A 25,015-nucleotide genomic window follows, 5' to 3' on the forward strand; every position below is an offset into this window, starting at 1 on the left:
TTATCATCTATTGAACAGATGAGAAAACTGAAGTCCAAATAACTTGTTAAAGGTCACATAAAGAGTAGGTTGCAGAGCTGGGATATGAATTCGGATCTTTCTCATCTATTCCAAGCTTTTCAAACTATCTAACAGGCTTTGAATCAAGAGATAAGACAAAAGGAAAGAAATCCTTTTTAAAAGGAGGGACCAAGAGGAAGAAAAAAAGGAAGAAGTGATTATGGTGAGAAGGAGGTAGAGAGCCACCTTTCATCATCTGAGGGGTTATTAGGTGTCTTCTGCTTTTTTTCTCTGAGTAGAAGTTTTCTGTGTGAGATATTAGAATCATTTTTTTTTTCTTCTCCAAACTAGTTGCAACTATTCTCCCCACCCCCTTACTCTAGTTATCTGGAGCCTTCTACTTTGTAGTGAGAGACCAGTGTCATATGTAATAAGCGAGAATTTGATGCAATCAATTGTTTACTTTCTATTAATGTTTTGAATTGAAAGCAAAGTATTATGTTTTTCGATACCTTACTATTTTACAGAAATATTTTAAATTAGAAAACAAGTAATGAAAATAAGTTTTTGTTCATTATTTTTTGCTCACAATAGTTATTACAATAATTAGTCTTATAATATGTTTCTAATTTTTTTTTTTACAATTAGTTATTTTGGATGGAAATTAATCCTGAGTTTTTACTAAGTGGCTATATTGGTTTTCTATTGTTGTGTAATAAATTACTACAAATTTAGGGCTTGAAACAATATCCTATGTTAGTTCACAGTTCTGTAGGTCAGAAATCTGGGTAGGCCTGGCTGGGCTCTCTGCTAGATTTTTACAAGGCCATAATCAAGATATTGGCCCGGCTGGGCTCATAATCTGGATACTCTGGACAATCCATTCATAAACTCAATCGAATTGTTGGCAGAATACAGTTCCTTGCAGTTGTAGGACTGAAGTCTCTCTGCTGGCTGTCAGCTAAGGAACATCTTTCAACTCCTTAAGCCCTACCCTGTCTCATATTTCTTCTCACATGACCCACTCCATCTTCAAACCACAAGTCCAGTCTTTATACTTCAAATCTTTTTCACTTGCCTTTCTCCCATCAGCAGGAGAAAAGTCCTTGCTTTTGAAGGGCACCTGATTAGATTAGGCTCACTTGGATAATCTCCCTTTTGCCAGGTAATGTGACATAAACACAGCAATAGCACCAAGGATCAGAAAGTCATGGGGACCATCTTAAAATTCTGCCTTCCATAGGTGCTAAGAAATTGCTTGACAAAGCATGCACAAATTGATTATGTACACAGAGTTATGTAACTAAAATTATTTTTCTCTTTTAGGACAGTTCTACCCTTTTTGAAACTTATGATGTTGAACTCATTAAAAAAGATGGACAGAGTCTTGGGATTAGAATTGTTGGCTATGTTGGAACTGCTCATACAGGTAAATGAATCATTTCTACTTTATATTTGGAAATAATCGTAAAAGATGTTAAGGTTTCTAGACAGTAAATTTAAATATCTGTCGATTTTAATTTAAACGTTGAACAATAAAACCATGAATCCATAATAGCAACTAGTACTTTTCAGTAATTTGAGAATCACAGTTTAATCCATTTCCCGTTTACCCTGAGATAACTCGTGGATAACAGTCCTAACCTTACCCCCAAAGTTTGCCACAAAATATCTCACTTTTATTATTTTCACATCGCTCTAGTATACTGATAGTCTTTGGAAACAAATGACATCATTCTATTTATAGCATTCTGTTTTTAGTGGTGATATTTCCATTTACAGAATATAGTAATTCTCGATCGCTGAAAATGTCAAATCCTATTAAACATAGGATTCCTACGCATGATGTTAAATCAACGCTGGCAGTGAGGTTCATTTTTTTTTCCTATATGGGAAAAAGGTTAAAAAGGGTTCCCAGACCAAATTCCAAAAAGAAATTCTCAGAACCCAGCAAAATGTCAAAGAATTCAACTCAGTTCTGGCACTATCTACCCAAAGATAGAATCAGATTCTCAGGTAAAAGTCTCAGTCTCACAATACCGCCTCCACTTTAGACACCAGTTTCAAGCCCAGGGTGGTACCTGTACTTCTGGCTATAAATCAGATGTTCCCATGACACCCTCCTTGAGTTTGATTAATTTGCTAGAATGGCTCAGAGAACTCAGAAAAACCAATTTACTCACTAGATGACCAATTTATTACAAAGGATATTAAAGGATACAAATCAAAAGCCAGATGAAGAGATATGTGGGGTGGGGCCCTGAATGAAGGAGCTTCTGTCTTCGTGGAGCTTGGGGCCCAGCATGGTGGCACCTGGAAGCATTCTGTTTCCTCAGCAGGAAAGCTCTCCGAAAAAGGACCAACAGAGCTATCCTTCTGGGGATTTATGGCGACTTAATTACATAGTCATGATTGATGAAGTCACTGGCCATTGGCAGTTGAACTCAATATCCAGCCCCTCCACCCTTTCAGTTTATGACTGAAAGTTCCAAACCTCTGATCACAGGGTTGGTTTCTCTGACAACCAGCCCTCATCCCTAGGTGCTTGCCAAAAGTCATCTCATTAAGATAACAAAAGGACGTCATCACTCTCAACACTTAGGAAATTCCAAAGGTTTTGGGAACTATGAGCCAGGAACTGTGGATGGAGACCAAACATAAGTCACAGTATTACACAATTTTATCTCAATAGTTTTATAGCTGGCTTGATAGTCATTAACGACAGAATTTAATTACCCAACAGTATATAATATTTGAATTGTATCTCTTCTTGTTTCTAAGATAGATATATTTTGAATAGTGTGACTGTTACATATTTTGACATTTTACATGTGATAAAGTAAAATGATTACTGCATGTATTTCATATTGTGAATGTCAAAAAAGTATTACTATTATGTGTAATTCCTGGAAAAAATAAAATAAAACAAATTAATTAGAATTACTTTCCTTTCATATAAAGGAAATATATTGTAAGAATAAATACATGGTCCAAGTATCTCTGAATAATAATACTCCTTCAACTCCTACATGTAAAGGTTTGATACCTTTCTCTGTAAAAGTTGCTCCATTATTATAAGAAAATCATTAGAGTAAGGAAAATAAATCTTTTCACAGTATTTGCTAGTAACATGAAAATTTAGAATTATGACATGTTCTAGCTTTTTATAAAATAGCGAGATTAGAGAGTTAATTTTTTAAAAATTATTATTTTATGTACTTACAGCAGGTGGAAAGATTAAAAGTGCTAATGTATTCAAAGTCCTGAATGAAATTCATGTCAGACCACCTCGTGCTATTTTAGCCTAATGAAATAACTGTTTTCAAACCTTTAGCTTTTTCTAAGTGCCACCTTTTTTAGGCTCAGAATTTAAATGAGTTTCAAAAGAGCTAAGTATGGATTGTATAATAATGTCACAAAAAACTACATTGAGTAGCTCTTAATAGGCTGTCTGGTTAATATGCGAAATCATGGCTGAGTTCCTAAACTTATGGCTCATGAACATTTATTATATGAAGTTTTCAAGGTGTTCTTTAAACCTAACAGTATACGTGCAGAGTAAAATGAAAGTGCAGAATTGATAGAAAATGAATAAAATTTAATGTTTATATTACTGAATAAAGAAAAGAATCATTTTACTTCTTTACCCTCAAAAGTGATTTTTAGGACTAGAGGTGGGTGGGCAGCGGTGAATCCAAAAACTAGACAGAACATTTTAGAAAACTCAATATGCTTTTTAACATGTAGTCTTTCAAAATGATTTTCACTTTATTTTATTCATTGGAACTTTTAAGCAGTTACTTTCTTAGTTCTGGAAGGGGTAGGAAAATGAATATAAGAAAAGTCTATGCAGAGAGACAAACATGTAAAGAACACTCAGTTGTTCAAGCATAAATGAAATATGTGTTTTAGCAGAGACGCAAGCAAACTATCATGGCGGATGACAATTTGACAGGGAAATGGAAAATTTACAAAGAAAGAGTCATTTGTGCTAGGCATGGGGAAAGAGAAAGATTTTGATAGAAGGGGTGAGGTTGGCAGGAAGAAAATGAAATGAGAAAAGGGATAAAATCAAGAACATACCTGGTGTTTTGGTGGAATATCAAGAGTCTAGTGTGTCTGTAGTTTCATCTCGTTGGAAGGATGAAGTTAATAAAAAAAGGAAATAAAGACGATTGAGGCAGATTATGGAGGTCCTTGAATGTGATTCTATGAAATTAGCATTTTATTATTTTTCTTCTTCAGACAATGTTTTAAGTTCATTTGATATTAAAAAATAAAAATGTAAAATCATCCAGAGCTATAGTTTTTCACTTTCCAATTTCCCTTCCAATCCTTGCCCATAGGCATGCATACTTTTTATACAGTTGTAATTTTTATATAGCCATTTTTCCTGTTTAAATGTTTTATTTTATAATATAAGGATTATTTCATGTTGCCAAGATTATTCTAGATTTTTAAGTCTATGTGTACTTCTCTTTTTTCTGTGTTTGGGGAAGCTAACATGAACAGTGAACTACATATAGTCAGGAAGACCTGTTAGGAGACTCTTGTAGTAATACTGGTGAAAAATGATGAAGGCTTATGCCGAGTCAACAGTGAGAAGGATGATAGACCAAGAGAAGAGAGTAAGACTTCACCCGAATTCCAACTTACATTGGATAACATTTTGTTAAGGTTCTCTTACTGATTATTTTTCCAGAAATAGTCATCAGTCAGATCATTTCAGATTCGGGTCACATGATGGTGACAGTTTGAAATGATCCATCAATTTCTCTGCTTGTGTTCAAAATACTATTTATCAAGCCTCCAGTCAGCCCCTTTAGCTAATTAACCTCTTGATATGAATTTTGCAATCAAGGCCTAATTAGAGCTTTCTTCCTTTTTCCATATGTTTTGTGCACCTTAGGGGAAGCTTCAGGGATTTATGTGAAAAGTGTGATACCTGGCAGCGCTGCATACAACAATGGCCAAATTCAAGTGAATGACAAAATAGTTGCTGTAAGTAACTGCCCTCTGTTTTAGAACTGAATCAAGTTGGAGAAAAAAGTTATCTTTATTATAATACGTGTGAGAGGGGAATGGCTTAAATAGTCCCATAAAATTTTAAAAGTTAAATTTGTTACTTTAGTGAAATCTCTTTAATTTGTACTCTTATGATCCTAAATTTGATTTTTTTTTAATTTTTTTTTTTTACTATCTTTGAGTAAAAGAGTCACTAACCATATTGGCAGGAAAAATTAATATGTACCTATATATATTTTTAATATACACACATATATATTTGAAAGGTACTCTAGCATTCTCCTAGAAAACACTTTTCAAGCACCTCTTTGTGTTCTTTCAATTCACCCATTTTTTATAAAATTAATAGGCCATTTACCAAATCTTTTTATTTCTTTGTGAAAGTAGTTTTTCTGCTAACAGTAATTTTGTGTACCTACAAAATTGAGATATTTTATATATTTGAGAATATAATAATTACCTTTTATCAATTCAGATTGGTCTTTCTTCCATTTAGTAGAAAATTAAATTTACAGTTTAATAATATTTGAAGCATATATACATACACACACATATACACTCATTTAATTTAGTGATTTACGATAGAAACAGATTTTTGTTTGTATAATTTGAATCTTTGTCCTTCAAGTCTATATAAGGAAGCACCTTTCATGACTCTTGGCTTTTACATTACTAGGCTTTGCAGAGTTTGGAGATCTGTAACAGCTGTGGATGCTATAGGGAAAATACTTATGAGGAAAGCAAAAGTATAATGGTTTGTCAGGTTTCAAGAAGATTGAAGGAAGAGGTCTTTTGGTCCTGATGGACTTCAGAAATATGGAATTGGGCTTGACCTAGATTAGTAAATACCTTTCTTGCACATACTTTTACAGAACACTAGAAAACCTGATGGAGAGAGATCAGTGTGTTTCTTCTGGAAAATATCAAATTGATGTAGTAGAGGAATGAAATATTACATGACCTCTTTAATTTCGATAATAATGACTTTTATTAATATATCTTGAGAGCTATGTCTAACAATTTACTGTATTTTATGGCACTTTGAATTTTGAATATCATCAGAATTAGACCCTCTGCCTCTCTCAGGCTGTAAGTTAAATGTGTGACTTAGGAGCATTTGCTTTCTAGTTTCTCAGGAAGTTTGTCAGCATGTTTTACTATTTATTTTGCATCCTTATTCAAATACTTTCATAGGTCTAATACAAATTATTTTTGGAATAAAATGAATTGCCTAATTTTATTCTGCCTTGCCAGAATTTAAAATAACAGCTAACTTGAAACCTCTGTTTATTTTGTTTCAGGTCAATGGTGTGAATATTCAGGGTTTTGCCAATCAGGATGTTGTTGAAGTATTACGAAATGCGGGGCAAGTGTTACATCTAACCCTTGTTCGAAGGAAGACATCCTCATCAGCTTCTGTACTTGAACAGCCTTCAGACAGAGGTAATGGATTCCACTGTCCTTCTCCCCATCATGTAGTCTGGATTTAGAAATATAGCTCTGGAAGGTGCTCTGAGTCTGGGAAGGAAAAATGGCCCACCATGTGGAATGCACTTATGGAGAAATGAATCAGCTCATTTATGTATTGAAGGAGTTTCCTTTGCCTATTGCAATGTGCCAGTCCAAATGTTAGAACATGAACCCTAAAACTCATTAAGCTCTGAGAGCTTCTCTAAATGGAGATGGAAATCATTTTCCCAAAAAGCTTCAAATTTTCATTTATTACTCATATTTGAATAATAAAGCTTTTTGACACCTTTTGTTCCCAGAGCTCTCATTTGTCTAATGCTTTGACATTTTTCAGGCTTCATGTTTCATTTTACTTCCCATGATATATTTTATAATTTATCCTTTTTTTTTTAAAACACCTACAGCACCTGGTATTCCTAGGTCTCATGAGATTTGATTCTAATGTCTCTTGATTTACCTTTTAAAATATAGTGAGAGAAAATATGGATTTCTATCAATAATATTTTTATTTGTAAAATAATATTTGCTATTTTGATTATAATAATATAAATTTTCATTATGGAACAAAAACATAATTATATGCATATCAGTTTTTAATTATCAACTTAGAAATGTGTAGATTAACAAAATTTGACAGTCATGGGGACACATTTAATTTAAAATGGATGACTAGTTGTATAACTAGTGAGTAAGAAATAATTCCATTAGAGTTTATCAGAAGGTGAATACATTTTTTTCCCTTCCTCTGAAGATATAATAAGCCTAGAAACCTTTGCTCTCAACCAATATTGATTTGTATTTAAATTGGAACTTTTTAAGTTTTATGTGATGGTGGAAATTTTGCTGCTGAAAGACAGATGCCTTGTCAACTCCATTATATATATGAAATTTAAAATTGCTTAAATAGTACAAATTGTACAACTGCTATGTTGACCTTAAAAGGTTTGCATAAATATTTATATCAGCATAATGGTTTTAATAGCTCTGATAGAGTCCTTGGCTTCAGTCTGCTATATCAAATGAAGTATGTCATTTATGAATTAGCAATTGTTTACTGGGCATGCCTACATTTTAAATTTGTATTGGGATAAGTTTTGACTCTAAATCTGCACCTCTTCCTTCAAGGTTTGGGTGTCCTTCCTCCGTGTTTCACTAGCATTCTTTGAAGAGCACTCTACTGTAGCATTTATCACACGCCATTCTAATCAGTTGTTTAATGTGCAGCCACTATAATGCAGGGGAATGGTTATGCCTTTGCCCTCTGCCCCGGGTAACATCTTTGTGTACCTTCCACAAAGTCAGCATTTAAGTCTGTTTTACAGAAACAAATCGTACAAATTCCAGCTCTTACACAATACCTTCCTCTGCCATTCTAAATCTTACTTTATCTCCTCTAGACTCCTACTTTTTGTATACCTTATATACACTTACTTGTGTACCTATTCGTGTACTATCTGTAGCACACAATCACATCACTGGACTGCTTTGTATGGTAAACAATACATAATGTGTAACTCTTCTCTCCGTTGACACTAGCAGCTTCTGGTTGGCATTTCTTTTATTGGCACTAGGCTGTATGTTTAGTGTGTATCAATTCGTTAATGATCTAAAAAATTCTATGTATTGTTTAAAATCTCATGTTAAAATCATAGGAATTTTTAACTGGTTATGCTTTTCGACCTTTTATATAAAAAGTTTCAAACATACAGGAATATCAAAAAATAATATACCTAATACATTTAGATTCAGCAGTTATCTTTTTGCCATATTAGCTTCATCTATGTATGTTTTTTTTCCTGAATGATTAGAGTAGTAGGTAGCGTGACACTTTAGCCTACATATTTCAGTCTGTAGCTTCTAAACATAAGGATATTTTCTTAAACATAACATTATCACACCAAAGAAAATTAATAGTTAATTAAAATTAATAGTTAATTCCCTAATATCAAATACCCAACATGTACTTCAGTTTTCCCAATTGTCCTTAAATGTCTTTTATAGAAGCTAGATCTAAAGCTTTAGTTAGATTCAGATTAAATATTTTTTATAAGGGTTTAAATATTTTTTGTAAGAATACTTTTTATAAGTAATGTGTAATTAAAAAAAAAATAACCTAAAAGGACTCTTGTTCACGTTTTTTGTGTTGAAGAGATACATAGTGTTTTGAATGCTTGAGATTTAAAGCTTTGGATGTCCTGTTGCTTTACTTAGCTCAATTTAGCTAAGAGAGCTCTGCAACCAGAGGAATTCTCTCCAATTCCCTTCCAATTCATAAGGTTACCTACATAGGTTGTTTGTTATATTCATGATGATGTCTTTCCAGAACCTAGGAAAGCCAAGAGCAATGGGACCAGTTTACTCTTCATGTCTCGCTCTTTCCACCACTTCAGCAAGAGTGTTCTTTTTCTTTTCCAAGGCTATAATAAAAAAGCATCTACTCCTGCTTTGTTGTCGACTTCACCTTGCCTTTCTCTTCCCACTGCCTAGGTCCTTATTCTTTTCAATACTACCAAAAAGTTTATTTTTTAAGGAATTGATTGGTTATTGTACATGGGATTTTAAACAAAGGAATCATATATGTAAGTCACCTGAGATGTTTGTAATGCGGTTATGAAACAGAATAGAAGTGGAATAAGCTCACTTAAATACGGTCTTTAGCTGCTTGTGATTCAAGTTAGCAATTCTTATTTCAGGAACTGTTATAGAACCACCAAAAACACCAGCCCTCTTTCTAACTGGAGCAGTGGAAACAGAAACTAATTTGGATGGTGAAGATGAAGAAACTGAAGAAAAAATGGATAATCTAAAAAATGACAACATACAAGCCTTAGAAAAACTGGGTAGGCACAAAGCATTTGATTCAAAATAATTTGACTTTCTCATTGTTAACTGTTTTCTTTCTTTATAGTCAATGTAACGTGAGGTTGCTTTAGAGGTGTTATGGAGATATAAAATAGGGTATTCTAAATATCAACATCTTAACACATCGCAATTTGGGGACCAAGCATATTGTTGTTTAATCTTTGTTTGATTATATTAATTTTGAATGCATTTTTATTAATGTTATAACTTTTTTGATCTTGTCAGCATTTTTAATTACTACATACTTTAGCTTGTATATTATTGATATAGCTATAGATATATAGCTATCTGCATACATGTAATACATATAACAGTATCTCCTTTTCACCATAAAAATTAATAATGCATTCATCCCCTTCCTCCCCCAGGAAGCAATCAAATTATTTTCTAGTAGGATTTACACAACCTTAGTAGGCTGGAATGATTTTTTTTTTTTTTTTTTAGTTTCAAGTATACAGTACATTGGTTAGACATTTATAGAATTTATAAAACTATCTCCCTAATGCATCCTTTTTTTTATGTTTTATCAAACTCCTGAGTAGCTATATATTTTTCTTTTCTTTTTTAATGATATGCAACTTTGTTTTTTTACTTTGTATTTTGATACCTTGGCTACTATAGTATGTTCTAAAAGCATATTAAGAGCCTCCCACAATATCCTGCACAGAACTGCTCAGGAAAGCCTCACCAGTTGAATGAAATGGAATACTTAATACCATTCACATTCAGAGAAATTTTGGTTTTGGCTTTGCCTTCATTCAGGAAAGAATGGCCTGAAGGAAGGAGTAACCCCTCATTCAGGTTAAAAAATTTCCTGTGATTTAGAAATTTACCTTTTTTTTTTTTTTTTGACCCAAGTAGATTTCAGTTAGTCTTTGCTATATAATTCTGGGGAACCCAGATAGACTTTCCTTGAACTATCAGGTAAAAATCAAATGTTTTATCTTCTTTTTTTGGATCAACCTCACTACAGTTTTCTTCATGAATGTGTAACTTCAACTTGAGAGTAAGACCAAAATATTCTAACAGCTATGAAGTTAGCTTTTATGTATATATGTATGTATGTATGTATGTGTATGTATGTATGTATGTATGTATATGTATTTTTGCTGTAGGGGCGAAAACATTTTTCCTTTTTCCCTTCCAGATTTTTTAGCTGGTCTGAGAATTAAATCGGCATAACAGATTAACAGGAGAAAAATTTCGTATGTGTGGAAGTCCCATAAAAATATGAGACCCAAGGACAAATTGAGCAATTGAGACTTATATGCCATTCTGAGCCAAAGAATGGGACTAGGGACCTGGGGCTTCAAAAATGAGGAGAATACTTGTCAGGATCATAAGAAGGGCAGATGTTTGGTAATTAGAAATTTGCCCTGCCATGCAGATAGGTCTTTCAGATAAAAAATGTTGTCTCTGGTAATAGCTCTTCTGGGGCCAGGCCTCCTTTCTAAATTCTTCTAGGTAAGGGAGAGGCAAAACTTTTTTCTGAGTCTGTTGGGTCTTGATTACCTTCAGTTTAAAATAATCCATATGTCAAAGTGACATATTTTGGGACAGTATAGTCTGCTCCCCTTCACTTCCATTGGAATAATTGTTTCAGATCATCATACAGTTTATTTTTTTGATCATTTTGTGTAGCCCAGGATTTATTGAGCTGCTGAAAATAAATTAATCTCTTTCCTCTAGTACTTAGGCCTTTGAGCTGTGCTTTAAATCTCATGACAACTTTCATTGTATAACTGAAAGGTAAAATATAGTCAAAAGAATCGAAGGTAAAATGTCGAAATTATTTTATACATGCGTATGAAATATCTTTAAATACCATGTTTTTAAGCTTACAGTTCAACCAGTTTATTGCAAATTTTGTTCAAATTAACTTACCAGATAAGAAACTGCTCTCTGGAAGAAATTTAGCAGGCAAGATGGTAGACCTGTTACTGCAGTTTCTTGTGGAAACGTTAACAGGAGTAGGCACAAAGGTGCCCACCTGAATGATATTTTGGTTTTAATAGGACCTTTCATTAGTTATTCCTGAAATGTTATCTAGCATATAATTATTTCATGGATATTCTTTTGTATATCTAGTAATTTAAACTTTTTGGTGTTCATTAGTCTCTGATTTCTGAGTTTAGCGTGTTTTACTTCATTATTATGTAATTAGGTTTTATGTATTAAATTATAATGTATTAAGTTGTTATGTAACTAAGCATTATATGCATTCAAGATGAGCTGTCTGTGCTGAAGACTAAAAGCTGATACTGCAAGTTGTGTTTGATTTGAGACAGATGGTGATGTCAGTTGTGATAGGTGTTCTGTGACTTGTTCGATTTTTTAACCAAATTGGGAGTTTTTCTTCTACTTAAAGGAAAAAGGTAGAGATTTGATTATTTTCTGCTATGACTATAGATATAAATTGAAATTATAGTCTTAGTACTTTCAGTTTTGCCTATTAGGCATTATTAAGACTACACACTGTGTACTAAGCTTCTGGCTAAGATCATATGGAGGACAGGCAGGACACTTAAAATCTGTCTTAGCTCTTTAAAATTATCTTACCTATGCAAAAAAGGCGATATTACTGTCAAGTAGAAAAATCTTAAGTATATAATAACAAAGTAGCCACAAAAGACCAAAGTAAAACCAAAGTCTCTGTTTTATTAAAGCTCATCCACCCACTGGTAGAATTAAACCAGACATGCCTGCCTTTATGTCCACCAAAGAGAAAAGTCTGAATGGACTGCGTTGATATGCCTAGTTGATAGTAAAGATAGCTTGATAAGTTCTTACTTTTCCCATGGGTGAGTGGAGGTACCACTTTGAAGTGATTAACATTTAAATTAAATCCTTGTTTATTCTAACATATTACAAAGCTAAGCCAGATGCATTTTACTTGTAAACTACAGGATGTTTATATATAAACCGTATATAATTCAAATTTCATTTAAAACTCATCATTCCTCTTCCCTTTTCAATATTCCTTAGTACCAAAGGCCCTTTCATAATATGGTAACAGCCAGCCTTTACATTTTACATTAGTCTTAGAAGTCACCTGTGATTTACTTTACCTAGTAGACTTAAGTTAATGCATTTTCCTTTTCATTTATTTCCCTTTTACTTGCTGAAACTGCTGTTTTTGAACAATTTAATAGTTAAGTGTATTTGGCTCACAGTAGCTTTGACTTTTTCTTTTTAAATCCAGAAAGAGCCACAGACTCTCCAGAAAATGAGCTGAAATCCAGATGGGAAAAGCTATTGGGTCCTGATTATGAAGTAATGGTATGTTAAAATCTTCAAATAAAAAACACTCATGTCTCATTTCATGTCAAGCCCTTAACACTACAATTTAAAGGAATGGGAGAATTAAAGAGTAGCCAGCCTGCCTTTATTTTTCCCTCTTGCCTTTCTTTCCTGTTAAATCAATCAATTGATTTTTTTTTAAAGCATTTAAACTATAAGAATAATTAAGGACTGAACACAAGTTTTAGTTACAATTAGCAGACAGTTCACGTTGAAACTATTTAAGTCAACAACAGGCAGAAAAATGTTGGGAGAAAGAGGGCTTGCCTTTAAATTTATAACCTGTATCAGCTGCTTAAAATTGCTGGCATTTTTACGATTGCTTTTATGATCTGTTTGTTTTATTGTACACTGAAAGGGCTGTGGATATTAGTTCTATGTTTCACAAAGAATCTTACAGTTTTATGAGAAAAATGAAAGAATGATTATCAAATGTATTTGGGAGAACAGGAAGTAATTTAGGTTAGGTATATGTTTATAGTGCTAGTGGTCCATTAGACTGCCTTTCACCTGTTATTAGATTCATTGAGTAGGGGATTGATTACATTTCCCCATATGAATCCACATGAAAGCAGAAAACTGTACTTAGAAAATCCTCTATAGTGTTCACTAAATGCTTTAGTAATAAAATATTCTATTAAATTTCTATTGTCATTCACGGTTTCTTACATATGTTTGTCATTAGTACTTGTTAGCTGGTTGCATATTTTTTTCTTTTCTTGGTTCAGAATGTATAGCCACTATCTATTGTCCAGAATTTTCCAGTGTCATTAAGATGCATCAAAAGTTTACTTTCTCTTGCTAATTTTTTACCTAGATGTCAGCTTTTGTGAACTATTGCTTCTTTACTTCATAGATTTTGAATGCTGTTTTTGTCATTAGGCTATCACCTAGCAAATGACTTATTCTATTACCTTTAATGGTTTGATATTCAAAGTGATTTGGTGTATCAATATTTATAAATGGCCAGTTTTGTGATGGGCTTTTTTTTTGTTAAAATTTTATCCTCCATATAACTACCTTTCCAAATTTCATTGATTACATGTAGAAGTAATAACAGAGGGGCTAGAAAGAGGGGACAGAATTAGAAGTTGGAAATTTAAAGTGACAGCTTATTCATTAAGAGTTGTAACTTGTTGTTCTGAGGGATGAGAAGCAGAAAAGAGAAGCCAGGCAAGGTGAGTGCACTCCAAAGTTTCTTATTTATTTTCTTCCAGAGTCTACTTATCTGAAGTGCAGTACTTTTAAAAGCTTTAGTTGGATCACTGTTCAACTTATCTCCTCCAGATGTGTCATATTTTATTAACAACTTACAGATGCAAATGATCAATATTTTGCTTGCAAGCCATTCACTTCTGTGAATATCCACTATTGTAACAGAATAGTTTTAGGCCAGGATTAAAAAGCTTAAGTATTCCATGAGCTTCCCACCAGTCCAGACCTTTCTGTTTGTCTCTGTGGCAACTATTGCTCCTAGGGAAATGGTTTGAGCTTGCTATGGAAAGTCACACTCTCCAGTTTTTCTATACTTGTCTGATTTTAATGACCTTGTAAACTTTGTTTTAAGGTCTAAATTTAAAAGTAAAAATAACCCCCACAGTTAACATCATACTCAATGGGGAAAAGCTAAAAGTATTTTCCTTAAGATCAGGAACAAGACAAGATATCCACTATCACCACTTTTATTCAACATAGTATTGGAAGTCCTAGCCACAGCAATTATACAAGAAAAAGAAAAGGCATCCAAATTGAAAAGGAAGAAGTAAAGTTGTCATTATTTGCAGATGACATGATACTATATGTAGAGAACCCTAAAGTTGCCATCAAAAAACTGTTAAAACTGATACGTGAATTCAGTAAAGTAGCAAGAGAAAATTAATATTCAGAAATCAGTTGCATTCTTATACACCAATAATGAACTATCAAAAAGAGAAATTAAGAAATTAAGACAAGAAGAGAAATTAAGAAAATAATTCCATTTACAATTGCATCAAAAAACAAAAACAAAAACAAAAACAAAAAACCCACCTAGGGATAAATTTAACCAAGAAGGTAAAAGATCTTTAGTCAGAAAAGTATGTCACTGTAGAAATTGAAGATACAAATAAATGGAAGCATATATTATGCTCATGGTTAGAAAGAATTAACATTGTTAAAATGTTCATTACCCAAAGAAACCTATAGATTCAATGCAATCCTATCAAAATACCAATGACATTTTTCATAGAACTAGAACAAATAATCCTAAAATTTATATGGAACCATAAAAGACCCTGAATAGCCATGGCAATCTTGAGAAAGAAGAATAGAGTCAAAGGTATCATTCCACTTGATACAAAACTATACTGCAAGGTTTTAGTAATCAAAATAGCATGGTACTGGCATAAAAACAGCCATATAGATCAATGGAACAGCAATGAACCCATGCCTATGTGGTCATTTAATCTATGACAAAAGAGGCAAGAATATACAGCAGGATAAAGACCGTCTCTTCAATAAACAGTTTTGGGAAATGTGGATAGATACATGCAAAAAAAAAAAAAAAGAAATTGGACCTCTTCTCACACCACATATAAGAATAAATTCAAAGTCGATTAAAGACTTAAATATAAGACTCAAAACCATTAAACTCCTAGAAGAAAACATAGGCAGCAAACTCTCTGACATTGCTCTTAGTAATATTTTTTCTTTGGGCAAAGGAAACAAAAGAAAAAGTAAACAAATGGGACTATGTCAAACTAAAAAGTTTTTGAGTGGCAAATGAAACCATCAACAAAATGGAAAGACATTTATGAATGGGAGAAGATATTTGCCCATGAAACATCTGATAAAGGGTTACTATCCAGAATTTATAAAGAACTCATGCAACTCAATACCAAAAACAACAACAACAACAACAAAAACCAATCCAATTTAAAAAAGGGCAGAAGACCTGAATAGGCATTTCTCCAAAGAGGACATACAGATACCCAATAGACATATAAAAAGATACTCAAAGTCACTAATCATCAAAGAAATGCAATTAAAACCACGATGAGGATATCACCTTACACCTGTCAGAATGGCTGTCATCAATAAAACACAAAAGAACAGGCATTGGCGAGGATGTGGAGAAAAGGGAACCCTCATATAATATGGGTGGGATTGCAAACAGGTGCAGCCACTATAGAAAACAATTTGGAGATTCCTCAAAAATTAAAAATAAAACTTCTTTATGACCCAGTGCTATTTACAGTAGCCAAGATGTAGAAGCAGCCTAAGTGCCCACCAATAGATGACTGGATAAAGAAGTTGTAGTACATATATACAATGGAATATTGCTCGGCTATCAAAAGTGAAATCTTACCACTTGCAATTACGTGGGTAGACCTAGAGGGTATTATGCTAAGTGTAATAAGTCAGACAGAGAAAGACAAATACCATATGATTTCATTTACATGTAGAATCTAAAGAACAAAATAAATGAAAAGCCAAAGAAATAGACTCATAGAGAACAAACTGGTGATTGCCAGATGGGAGGGGTGTTGAGAGGCTGCATGAAAAAGGTGAAGGGATTAAGAAGTACAAGTTGGTAGTTATAAAATAATCATGGGGATGTGAAATAAAGCATAGAGAATATAGCTGATAATATTGTAATAACTATGTATAGTGCCAGGTGAGTACTAGACTAATCATGGGAATCACTTTGTAAATTATATAAATGTCTAACCACTATGCTGTACACCAGAAACTAATGTAAAATAATACTGAATGTCAACTCTAATTAAAAAAACAAACTTGAAGACCAAAAAAAAAAAAAATGTGTAAAAATGACCATACCCGTGGTTTTGTCAAAAGAATAAAATGTTTATGAATTCATTATAATAGAGGATTATATTAAAATTTTAGGGATTATGGATTTTTAAAATTATATATATATTTGCCTATCACTTTCTGGTTCAATTTTTGAATAATTTAAGGAAAAAGATTGCTGTGGAAAGTAGTTACAAAAAAGCAAATATTCTGAAATTTTACATTGTTTTGCTTATGAAGTTAAAAAATATAGAAAGAAATTAGAATGCAGGTCAGATGTCAGTGCAACATATAGGTTTTACAGAATATTTTCAGGAAACCTAGGAAGAAATAAAGTTATTTTTTAAAAATATTAAAAATATTTTTTCTTGTAAATTTAGGTTGCTACTTTGGACACACAGATTGCAGATGATGCTGAGTTACAGAAATATTCAAAGGTAAGCATTGTTTTAAAAGGTGTTACCAGTTTTTTTTGTTTTTGGAAGAACTTAGTCTTTAAGTTCTTGTTGAAGAAACTAAATTAGTGCTGTAACCTAAAGTTTCCAGAATTTAGTCTTAGCTGTTTTCTGGAAATGTGGTGAGGTCTCACTTATGAAAGGTGATGGTTAGATGTGCCTGGGAAGAATGTGGCATCGCTTGTACTACTTCCTAGAAGCCAAAACTCAGGTTTGAATGTTTGCCCACCTTAAAGGTAGTACACAAGAGTAACACTGTGTAAAGTGTGTGTTAGCTTTTCAGATATTATAAGAAGACCTTTTAAAATGTTTCCTAAAAATCAAGACCACAAATATGGACTTTAAAAATTCTTCAAGTCCAGATGTTTAAAGACAGAAAAGTGGTTTATTTTCTGAGTATAGGGAATGTTTTTTCTTTAATTTAAAAAGTTTTATATCGAGAGCTTTATTTCTAATGGCAAAATGCTGGAAGGTAACTTTTATGGTTTTCCCCAACATTTTTAGTGTCCTCTCACTACAAATTAATTTTATGGTTCCTATTCTGGATAATCAAAAGCCAGGGTAATGGAAATGTAGAGAAGACTTCTAGGTGGCTTTCTCAACAAATGATGAGAAAGGTAAGGTTTTCTTGTCAGAATAGTTTCAAAAATGATACAATATTCCCACATGGGGTATATGAGCTGAGCCCAACTTAAACTCTTCTGTCACATGTGTGTGTTATGAGCTGTTGAGTCAGCTCTTGGAGACTCTATGAATGAGTAATGTCCACAATGTCCTATCTTCAGCAGCCTCGCCCAGTTCCTGTACATCCTGCCTGTGGCTTCTTTTATGGAGTCATTCCATTTCATGTTTGTTCTTCTTCTTTGCCTGCTGCTTCTGTTTTTCCCAGCGTTATTGTCTTTACCAAAGACGCCAGCCTTCTCATAATGTCCCCGGAGCATGACAACTTCAGTTATGTCATTTTTGCCTCAAGCGATGTTTCAGTTTTAATTTGTTCTAGGACCCACTTGTTCATCTTTCTAGTGGTCCAGAGTATTTATATAAATCAATATTTTTCCTATCAGTCTTCTTCACTGTTCAGCTTTCATGTCAATACATAGTAATTGAGAATACAAGGGTATGGATGATCTTAGCCTTGGTCTCTAACGACACATCTCCGCTCTTGGTGATCTTTCTTAATTCTTCCAATGTTTCCCTTCCAAGTCTCAGCCTTCTATTGATTTCTCGGCTACAGTCTCCATTTAATTGATGACTGAACCAAGATAAACATAATCTTTAACAATTTCGATGTCTTCATTGTTTATGTGAAAGTTATGTATTTCTTCTGTAGTCATGATTTTTGGCTTCTAAATGTCCAAATGCAGTCCTGCTTTGGCACTTTTTTCTTTTGCTTTCATTTGAAGTCATTTCAATCATTACTACTTTATGCCAGTAAGACGGTATCATCTGCATATCTTAAGTTATTAAATTTCTTTAAACAATTTTCCTTTTTCCTTCCTGAGTCTTGCCCAGTTTTTCATATAGTATGTTCTGCATACGGATTAAACCAATAGGGAGACGAAATGTACCCTCGTCGGACATGTTTGCCTATACGAAACTGTTCTGTCTCTTCATATTGTGTTCTGACGGTGCCTTCCTGCCACTCTCGGTTACACTTCAGGTCAGTCGATTGCTGACGCACACCCATTTCTTTCAGAGCAACCAGTAGCCCTTCATGATCCATGCTGTTGAAGAAAGGCTTCACCGTACCCAGCAAACGCTTGCTATTAGGTCTCCCTTTTCTGAATCCAGCATGACCATGTGGCATTTCTTGCTCCACGTAAGGTGGAAGCCTTTGTTGCCTCACCTTGAGCATCACGGTACTTGCATGGGAAATCTGCAGTTACTGCACTCCTTGGCATCTCCTTTCTTGAGGATTGGGATGTATAGTGTACATTTCCAGGCTGTAGGCCATTGTTTTATTTTCCATATTTGTTGACATAGTCTTGTTAGGATTATGACAGATTCAGTCTCTGCAGCTTGAAATAATTCTGTTGGTATCTCATCTACCCTTTGTAATTTCTTTCTTTCATTATTTATTTATTTCATGCTCTCACATGCAGTATTCAAAATGAGTTTTCTGTATCGCATGTGGGTTTTATAAAAAGCGATTTCTTTAGATCTACCATTTCCTTCTTTGAGTATTTGTGATGAATATTTCTCTTCCATAATTTTATATATGCTATTATTTTATAGGTTTGAATTTTTTTTTTTTTCCTAAGCAGAAGTTGCTTTAATCAAGGCGCAAAGTCCTCAATCAGGTGGACCTCACTCAACCTTTGGTGGTGGGCTCTCAGCCTATTCCTCCCGCATGCTCTTAGGCCCCTCAGGAAGGAGGGAGCAGCTGAACAGCAAATATTGGAGAGGTCAGGAAAATGGGGGAACTATTTGACATGGGGGAGACTATTTCTTTCCTTCTGAGCTAACCTGCATTTTGAGTCACTTCCTTCTTGTGCCTCTGTGGGCCAGCTGACCAAGTTTTCTTCAGATGGGCAATATGAAAGCAACATGGCACATCTTTTAGTTAGTTTTAAATTATTTACAGAATCAGCTTTTTATTAGATTAGAGTTGTCATTAATTGATAATTCCATCTAAATATATTGAGAGAGATTTAATTCAAAACAAGAGTAAGAAATATAAATACCTCACCACATTTTGGTTATTGTTAATTACTGCAGTATAGTTTACTCATTATATTGACTGGAACCAAACTGCCTGAGTTCAAATTCTGCTTATCCACCCACTAACTTGTAAAATTATCTAAACTCTATGTCTCAGTTTTGTTGTTTGTAAAAGGGAGATAGTAATAAATTAGAAACCACCTCATGCGTGCTATGGAAATTAAATAGAATGTGCTTAGAATAGTTGCAAGCACATAGTAGGCTGTTGTTGTTAATTATTCATGTAAATTAATGATGTTTTTTTCTAAAATTGTACTTTATACTAAACTCTTAGATATCGGGTGCCTTCTATTTACCTGTTTTCTAGTTTACTAAATTTCATATTCTGATTCTGTTGCTAAAGCCCATTATTGAGTGCTTAATTTTAGTAATTGTAGTTTTCTATTCTAAAATTTCTGTTTTATTCCTTTTTAGATTATAATCTTTTTAGTAGCGTTCTCAACTTAAAAAATTTTGTATTTGCCATCTTTTTCTCTATTTTTGAACATATTAATCATAGTTTATAGGGACTTTATAAATAATTCCATTATGTGGATCAACTTTAGATGTGTTTCTATAGTTCGATATTTTCTCTGGTTCTGGTTATTTGGTTATATCTCTCATCATGTCGTAATTTGAATGAATGCTAGACATTGTGTATGCCAACTGCAAAAGGCTTTGGATGATGTTATCTCTCCAATAAGGAGATAGAATGTGTCCATGTGTGTATGTGTTAGGTGGGGCAGGGTTGGGGCTGGGAGTGGTGATCACCTCTGAGACAAGGCAGAGGTTCAGTCCTGGTAAGGTTCGGATGTCCTCTGTTTGCCTTTGCTGTTAACTTATAGCCTTCCAGGTGTTCCACATGAGTCCCTCTTCCTGGTGAGACCTGAACTCCATTTCTATCTCCTCAGTATTTTGGGGCTGCTGAAATCTTTGCTTTGTCCTTCAGAGGTTTCCTGCTTAGCTTTTTAGCCTCCCTCCCAATATAGCTTTAGAAGTCAAGGGAAGTCCTTGGGGGAGAATATGCCTTACTTAGCTCAGGCTCAGTTCATTGAGTTTTAATTGTCCATCCTTCCATGTTCAGAGCTGTAAGGCCTAGTATCATCATATTCTATAATAAGTAAAAAGATAATAACCACACTTTGTATGCATCTTAATGTCATTGTCTTTTTCCAGGCAGAAGATGTTCTCTCCCACCTTTATTCTCTAGTTCCTTACTACCAATCTTACTAATTTTATATTTCCAGATCAATTTCTATGATATACATATATATGTATGTGTATTTAATACTCAGTAATTGTAGTATAAAGATGTGGAAAGGCTTTGAGTTGAACAGACTTTCAGAACCACCTTATAGAAACTCAGCTTATTCAGCTATTCATTCATTCATTATTTATTTATTCATTCATTCACTCATCAAATATTTTTAATGTCTCCTCTGTGCTAGGTCCTCTACTAGGTGCTGGGGTTAGAGAAGAGAATAAAGCAGAAAAAAATCTCTGCATTTTAGAACTTATATTTTAGTGGGCAGAGATAGAAAATAAGTAAGTTATATAGTATTGGTAATATGTGCCATGCACAATATCAAGGCAGGGAAGATGGATAAGGATTTCAGGAGAGTGTGAGTTTGCATTTTTAGATAGATTGACCAGGAAAGATCTCATTCAGAAGATGACATGTGGGGAAACACTTTAGGAGGTGAAATAGCAGCCTGATTTTTCTTCTACATTATATGAACAATTATTATACCTATGTCATAGATGATTAAATATATATATTTACTATATGCTTTAATTAATACAGCTCAGTGCCAATATGTAAGAATTGTTCAATAGATGGTAGTTTTGTTTCCCAGTTGTATGCTTTGTATACTTTTAGTTTCTAACCTTTTAAAGGCACCTTTTTAAAGACTATTTTTACAAGCTATTGTGAAACGTTAAATGATTTAATTGAAATTTTGTCATGACAAAAAATTTTTTTTCTTTGCATTGGAAGAAAAAGACTAACCCATAATTGCACTATTCTCTTTTCATATTTAGTAGTTGCCTGTTTATATTTACATATTTGTAGACGGTATACTATACCATCTTTTTTTGTAATATATGTATGAGAGAAGGGATGTATAATTTTTCCGCATAACATTATCATACATATTTACTTTTTTACATTGATTTCTCAGTTATAAATGTCCATAGATTATTTCTTTATTTTAATGAATTAAAATTTTTAAAAAAATCCCCTTAAAATTGGAAATTTAGTTAATTCATTTGCTTCTCATTTACCTCTACAATATGTAAAGGGGACTAGTCTATTAAAACCCATTTCACAGATGAGAATAGTAAAGTTTGTCTCAAATTACACAGCTAGATAGTAGCAGAGGCAGGCTGCAGCTTAGAGTGCATTTATTCATTTCTGAAATAGTTACTGAACTGCTTCTTTATGGCACACACTGCTACCAACTGGGAGAAACAAAATGGAAAAGGTGCTCTTATAGAACTTAGGTTCTAGGCTTGGGTAGGGGTATGATAATAAACAAATGAAAAATAAGTTGATAAGATAGTTGTAGGTTGTAAGAAGTGATGCAAAGGAACAAACAGAATGACGAATGCATCACTGGGGAGCCACTTTAGAGAGAGAGCCAGAGAGAGCCTTTCTGATCTCAGGCTTGAAGGATAAGAATGTGGCGAGCTGGGAAACAGGTGAGCAGCAGGTACAGCAGCCCCATAGGTGGAAAAGGCTAGTATGTGGGAGGAATGGAAGTCGTTTGTTTTAGAGTGTCTGAGACAAACTAAGTGAAGAATAGAATGTTGCTAAATAAGGGAGGCCAGGTGATATACAGGGCCTGGAAGTCCGTGGTGGGCTTTATTTCAGTGCCAAGAAACACTGGAAGGATTTCAGCAGGATAGTATCATGATCTGTGATCAAAGCTGTAGGTTTTTCTTCTGTGCTATCAGCTTTCTGATAAGGAAAATCATGTTTTGTGGCTATCACTGGTGTTCCTAAGGGTCTAGTTGTCTTTAGATAGTCACTCTGGTCACCACTTCTTAGCCACCACTCTTGAAGGGATTATGATTCAAGAAGCACCTTCATATAGTATGGGCCAATGTTAATAGATAAGGTTTCTCTTGAGGTGGATGGAATTGTAGGGGGGGGGCGAAGGGAGGTGAAAGCAATTTACAGTTGCTTGAGCATTAGCCTGCACTGTTTCTAGGAAGCTGTTAATCATGACACAAGAATAGTTTCCCGCATCTGGAGAGACTTGCACTTTTAGGGATGGCTTTCTTGGCAAGTGTTAAGATAACCACAGTACTGTGAGGGGAGAAGCATTAAGCTCATTCCAGTGACCTTTCTGCTGGCCATCAATTGTGATATGGAGTGAGCATTAGTAAAATCCCTGGCGTGGGAAACAAAAATACCAGATTCCGTTCTCTGGTTTTGACAAGACAGACTGACAAATGTATTTATTTTTCACAGTTACCCTATTGGTGAGCAACTATTTCTTCTTTTCTATTTCTAATGTGTGGAAACTGAGTGTTAGGCATGTAAAGTGACTTCCCTAAGATCATATACAACTAGTAAATGCCAAAATCAGAAAACAAATCAAGAGTTATCTATCCTCTAAGTCTGTTCCATTTGTTCCTTTTTCTTTTGAATAGATAATATATGAACAAGACATAAAATTTAAAAGTTACAGAAGTATACACTGCAAAAAATAAGTTTCCCTCTCATTTCGGTCCTCTTGTTCTCTTTCTCAGAGGCAACTAACCACTGTTACCAATTCTCAAGCACGTAATTGTATACTTTGCTGATCTCTTTTTAAGTGCGGAACACAAGACACAGAATCAAACTATGGAAACAGTGGTTATTGACTAGGGCTGGTGGCCAATCAGAAACATCAGAGGGTCTTTTACAAAATACACATGCCCTATTTTATTCTTCCTTACCAATATTCAGATTATGTTTGGGGTGAGATCCTTAAAGGAAATTGTGATCCTTTTCTTGCCTCACTCCATTGAGAATTATTGTTCAGGTATGGCTAAAATGCCTTATGTGTATTCAAGGAAGGAAGTAACACTTCAAGACAGATGAAGGAGGCTTATTTGGGAGGATGTCATTTGAAGTATACTCTGAAAAATGGTTTTGGAAAAATAAGAGCAGTGGATATTCCAGGTGGAGGAAATACCATGAGCAAATATGGAGAAAGACTCATAAGCTCAAAGTGTTAGATCAGATGTCAAAAGCTCAACTATCACATGGGCCAGACAAGTAACATAAATGATATCTAAAATGATAAGTGGTGTTAGGTAACTGAAGAGAACCTTCAATATATTTCTGTACAAACAAAGCACATAGTGGTATTTTTTGAACATTCAGAATTAAAATTTTAGATAAGTGACAAAAACTAATATAAATCAAACCCTAATGGATTGATTGTCTTATGTAACCACTGAGTGAACACACCTAACTTTGGAGGCTGTTATGCTGTGTTTTACCCTGAGTTTAAAAGTTGTGGCCTCATTCTTGGAAAGTTTGATTCTTATTTTTGGTGAATTTAGTAATTCTTTCCCCTTAATCTTTAAACATAAGTGGCTATTTAATATCTTCTGTGTGTGAGAGGGGTGGGGTGGGGAGAGAGAGAGGGAGAGGGGTGAGAGGGAGGAGGAGGAGAAAGGGGAGGAACCAATCGGGTTTCTTTCTGTTCTATTTGAGTTCAACATTTGGGAAGCATTCACCCATCCCACTGACATATCTATTCCTTTCTAGAAGCCTGGTCCTGCTTCCTCCTCCCCCCTCCCCCGGCAGCCCAAGGAACATCATTTATACTCCCACTTGAGCATTTGATATCTTGTTATAGGGTCCTAAAGTAGAGCTTTTACAACAACCCACAGGACAAACAAACAGAGACCCATGGGCATGAACTATAGACTAGTGATTACCAGGTTAGAGATGAGGGAGAAGGAGATAGGTAGAAGACGGTTAAAGGGGTCAAAAATAGGGGATAGGAGGAGGGTGAAGTGGTAAAGGGATCAAATATATGATAAGTGAAAACTGGACTTTGGGTGGTAAATGATGATGAACAGTCATTCAGGAATATACAGATGTCAAAATTATAATGTACACCTGAAAATTATATAATTGTACAACCAATGTTACCCCAATAAACTTAAAAAAAAAAAAAAAGTAGATCTTTTAGGGGAATGAATGAGCTGCAGTTTGTTTCATGACAGGTCTCTCCATTCATGGGTTGTAGGCCTTTAGGTTTCTTGATCTCATCTGATCTTTAAAATTTTCACACTGACAGTAAATCACACTATGGCGACACTTTGCTCAGATACATTTCCTTGCATCTTTTACTTGTCATATCAGGATCATGACAATCCCAATGCTCATTAGCTTTGTCAATTTAAAT

The 25,015-nt window shown here is 34.1% G+C and overlaps 1 protein-coding gene across 6 annotated transcripts in view; it reads left to right on the forward strand.

Moving 5' to 3' along the window:
* Nucleotides 1-25,015, forward strand: part of PATJ (PATJ crumbs cell polarity complex component) — a 287,089-nt gene that overhangs the window by 25,951 nt on the left and 236,123 nt on the right. For all 6 annotated transcript variants that reach the window (XM_039887878.1, XM_039887926.1, XM_039887916.1 and 3 more), the window contains exons 9-14: nucleotides 1,327-1,429; nucleotides 4,910-5,001; nucleotides 6,327-6,468; nucleotides 9,189-9,335; nucleotides 12,560-12,636; nucleotides 16,830-16,886. In XM_039887878.1, coding sequence (XP_039743812.1) covers nucleotides 1,327-1,429; nucleotides 4,910-5,001; nucleotides 6,327-6,468; nucleotides 9,189-9,335; nucleotides 12,560-12,636; nucleotides 16,830-16,886 — 618 coding nt within the window. The remainder of the gene's footprint in view (nucleotides 1-1,326; nucleotides 1,430-4,909; nucleotides 5,002-6,326; nucleotides 6,469-9,188; nucleotides 9,336-12,559; nucleotides 12,637-16,829; nucleotides 16,887-25,015) is intronic.

Source organism: Pteropus medius, unplaced genomic scaffold (genome assembly GCF_902729225.1).
Source record: "Pteropus medius unplaced genomic scaffold, Ma_sr-lr_union100, whole genome shotgun sequence".
NCBI lineage: Eukaryota > Metazoa > Chordata > Mammalia > Chiroptera > Pteropodidae > Pteropus > Pteropus medius.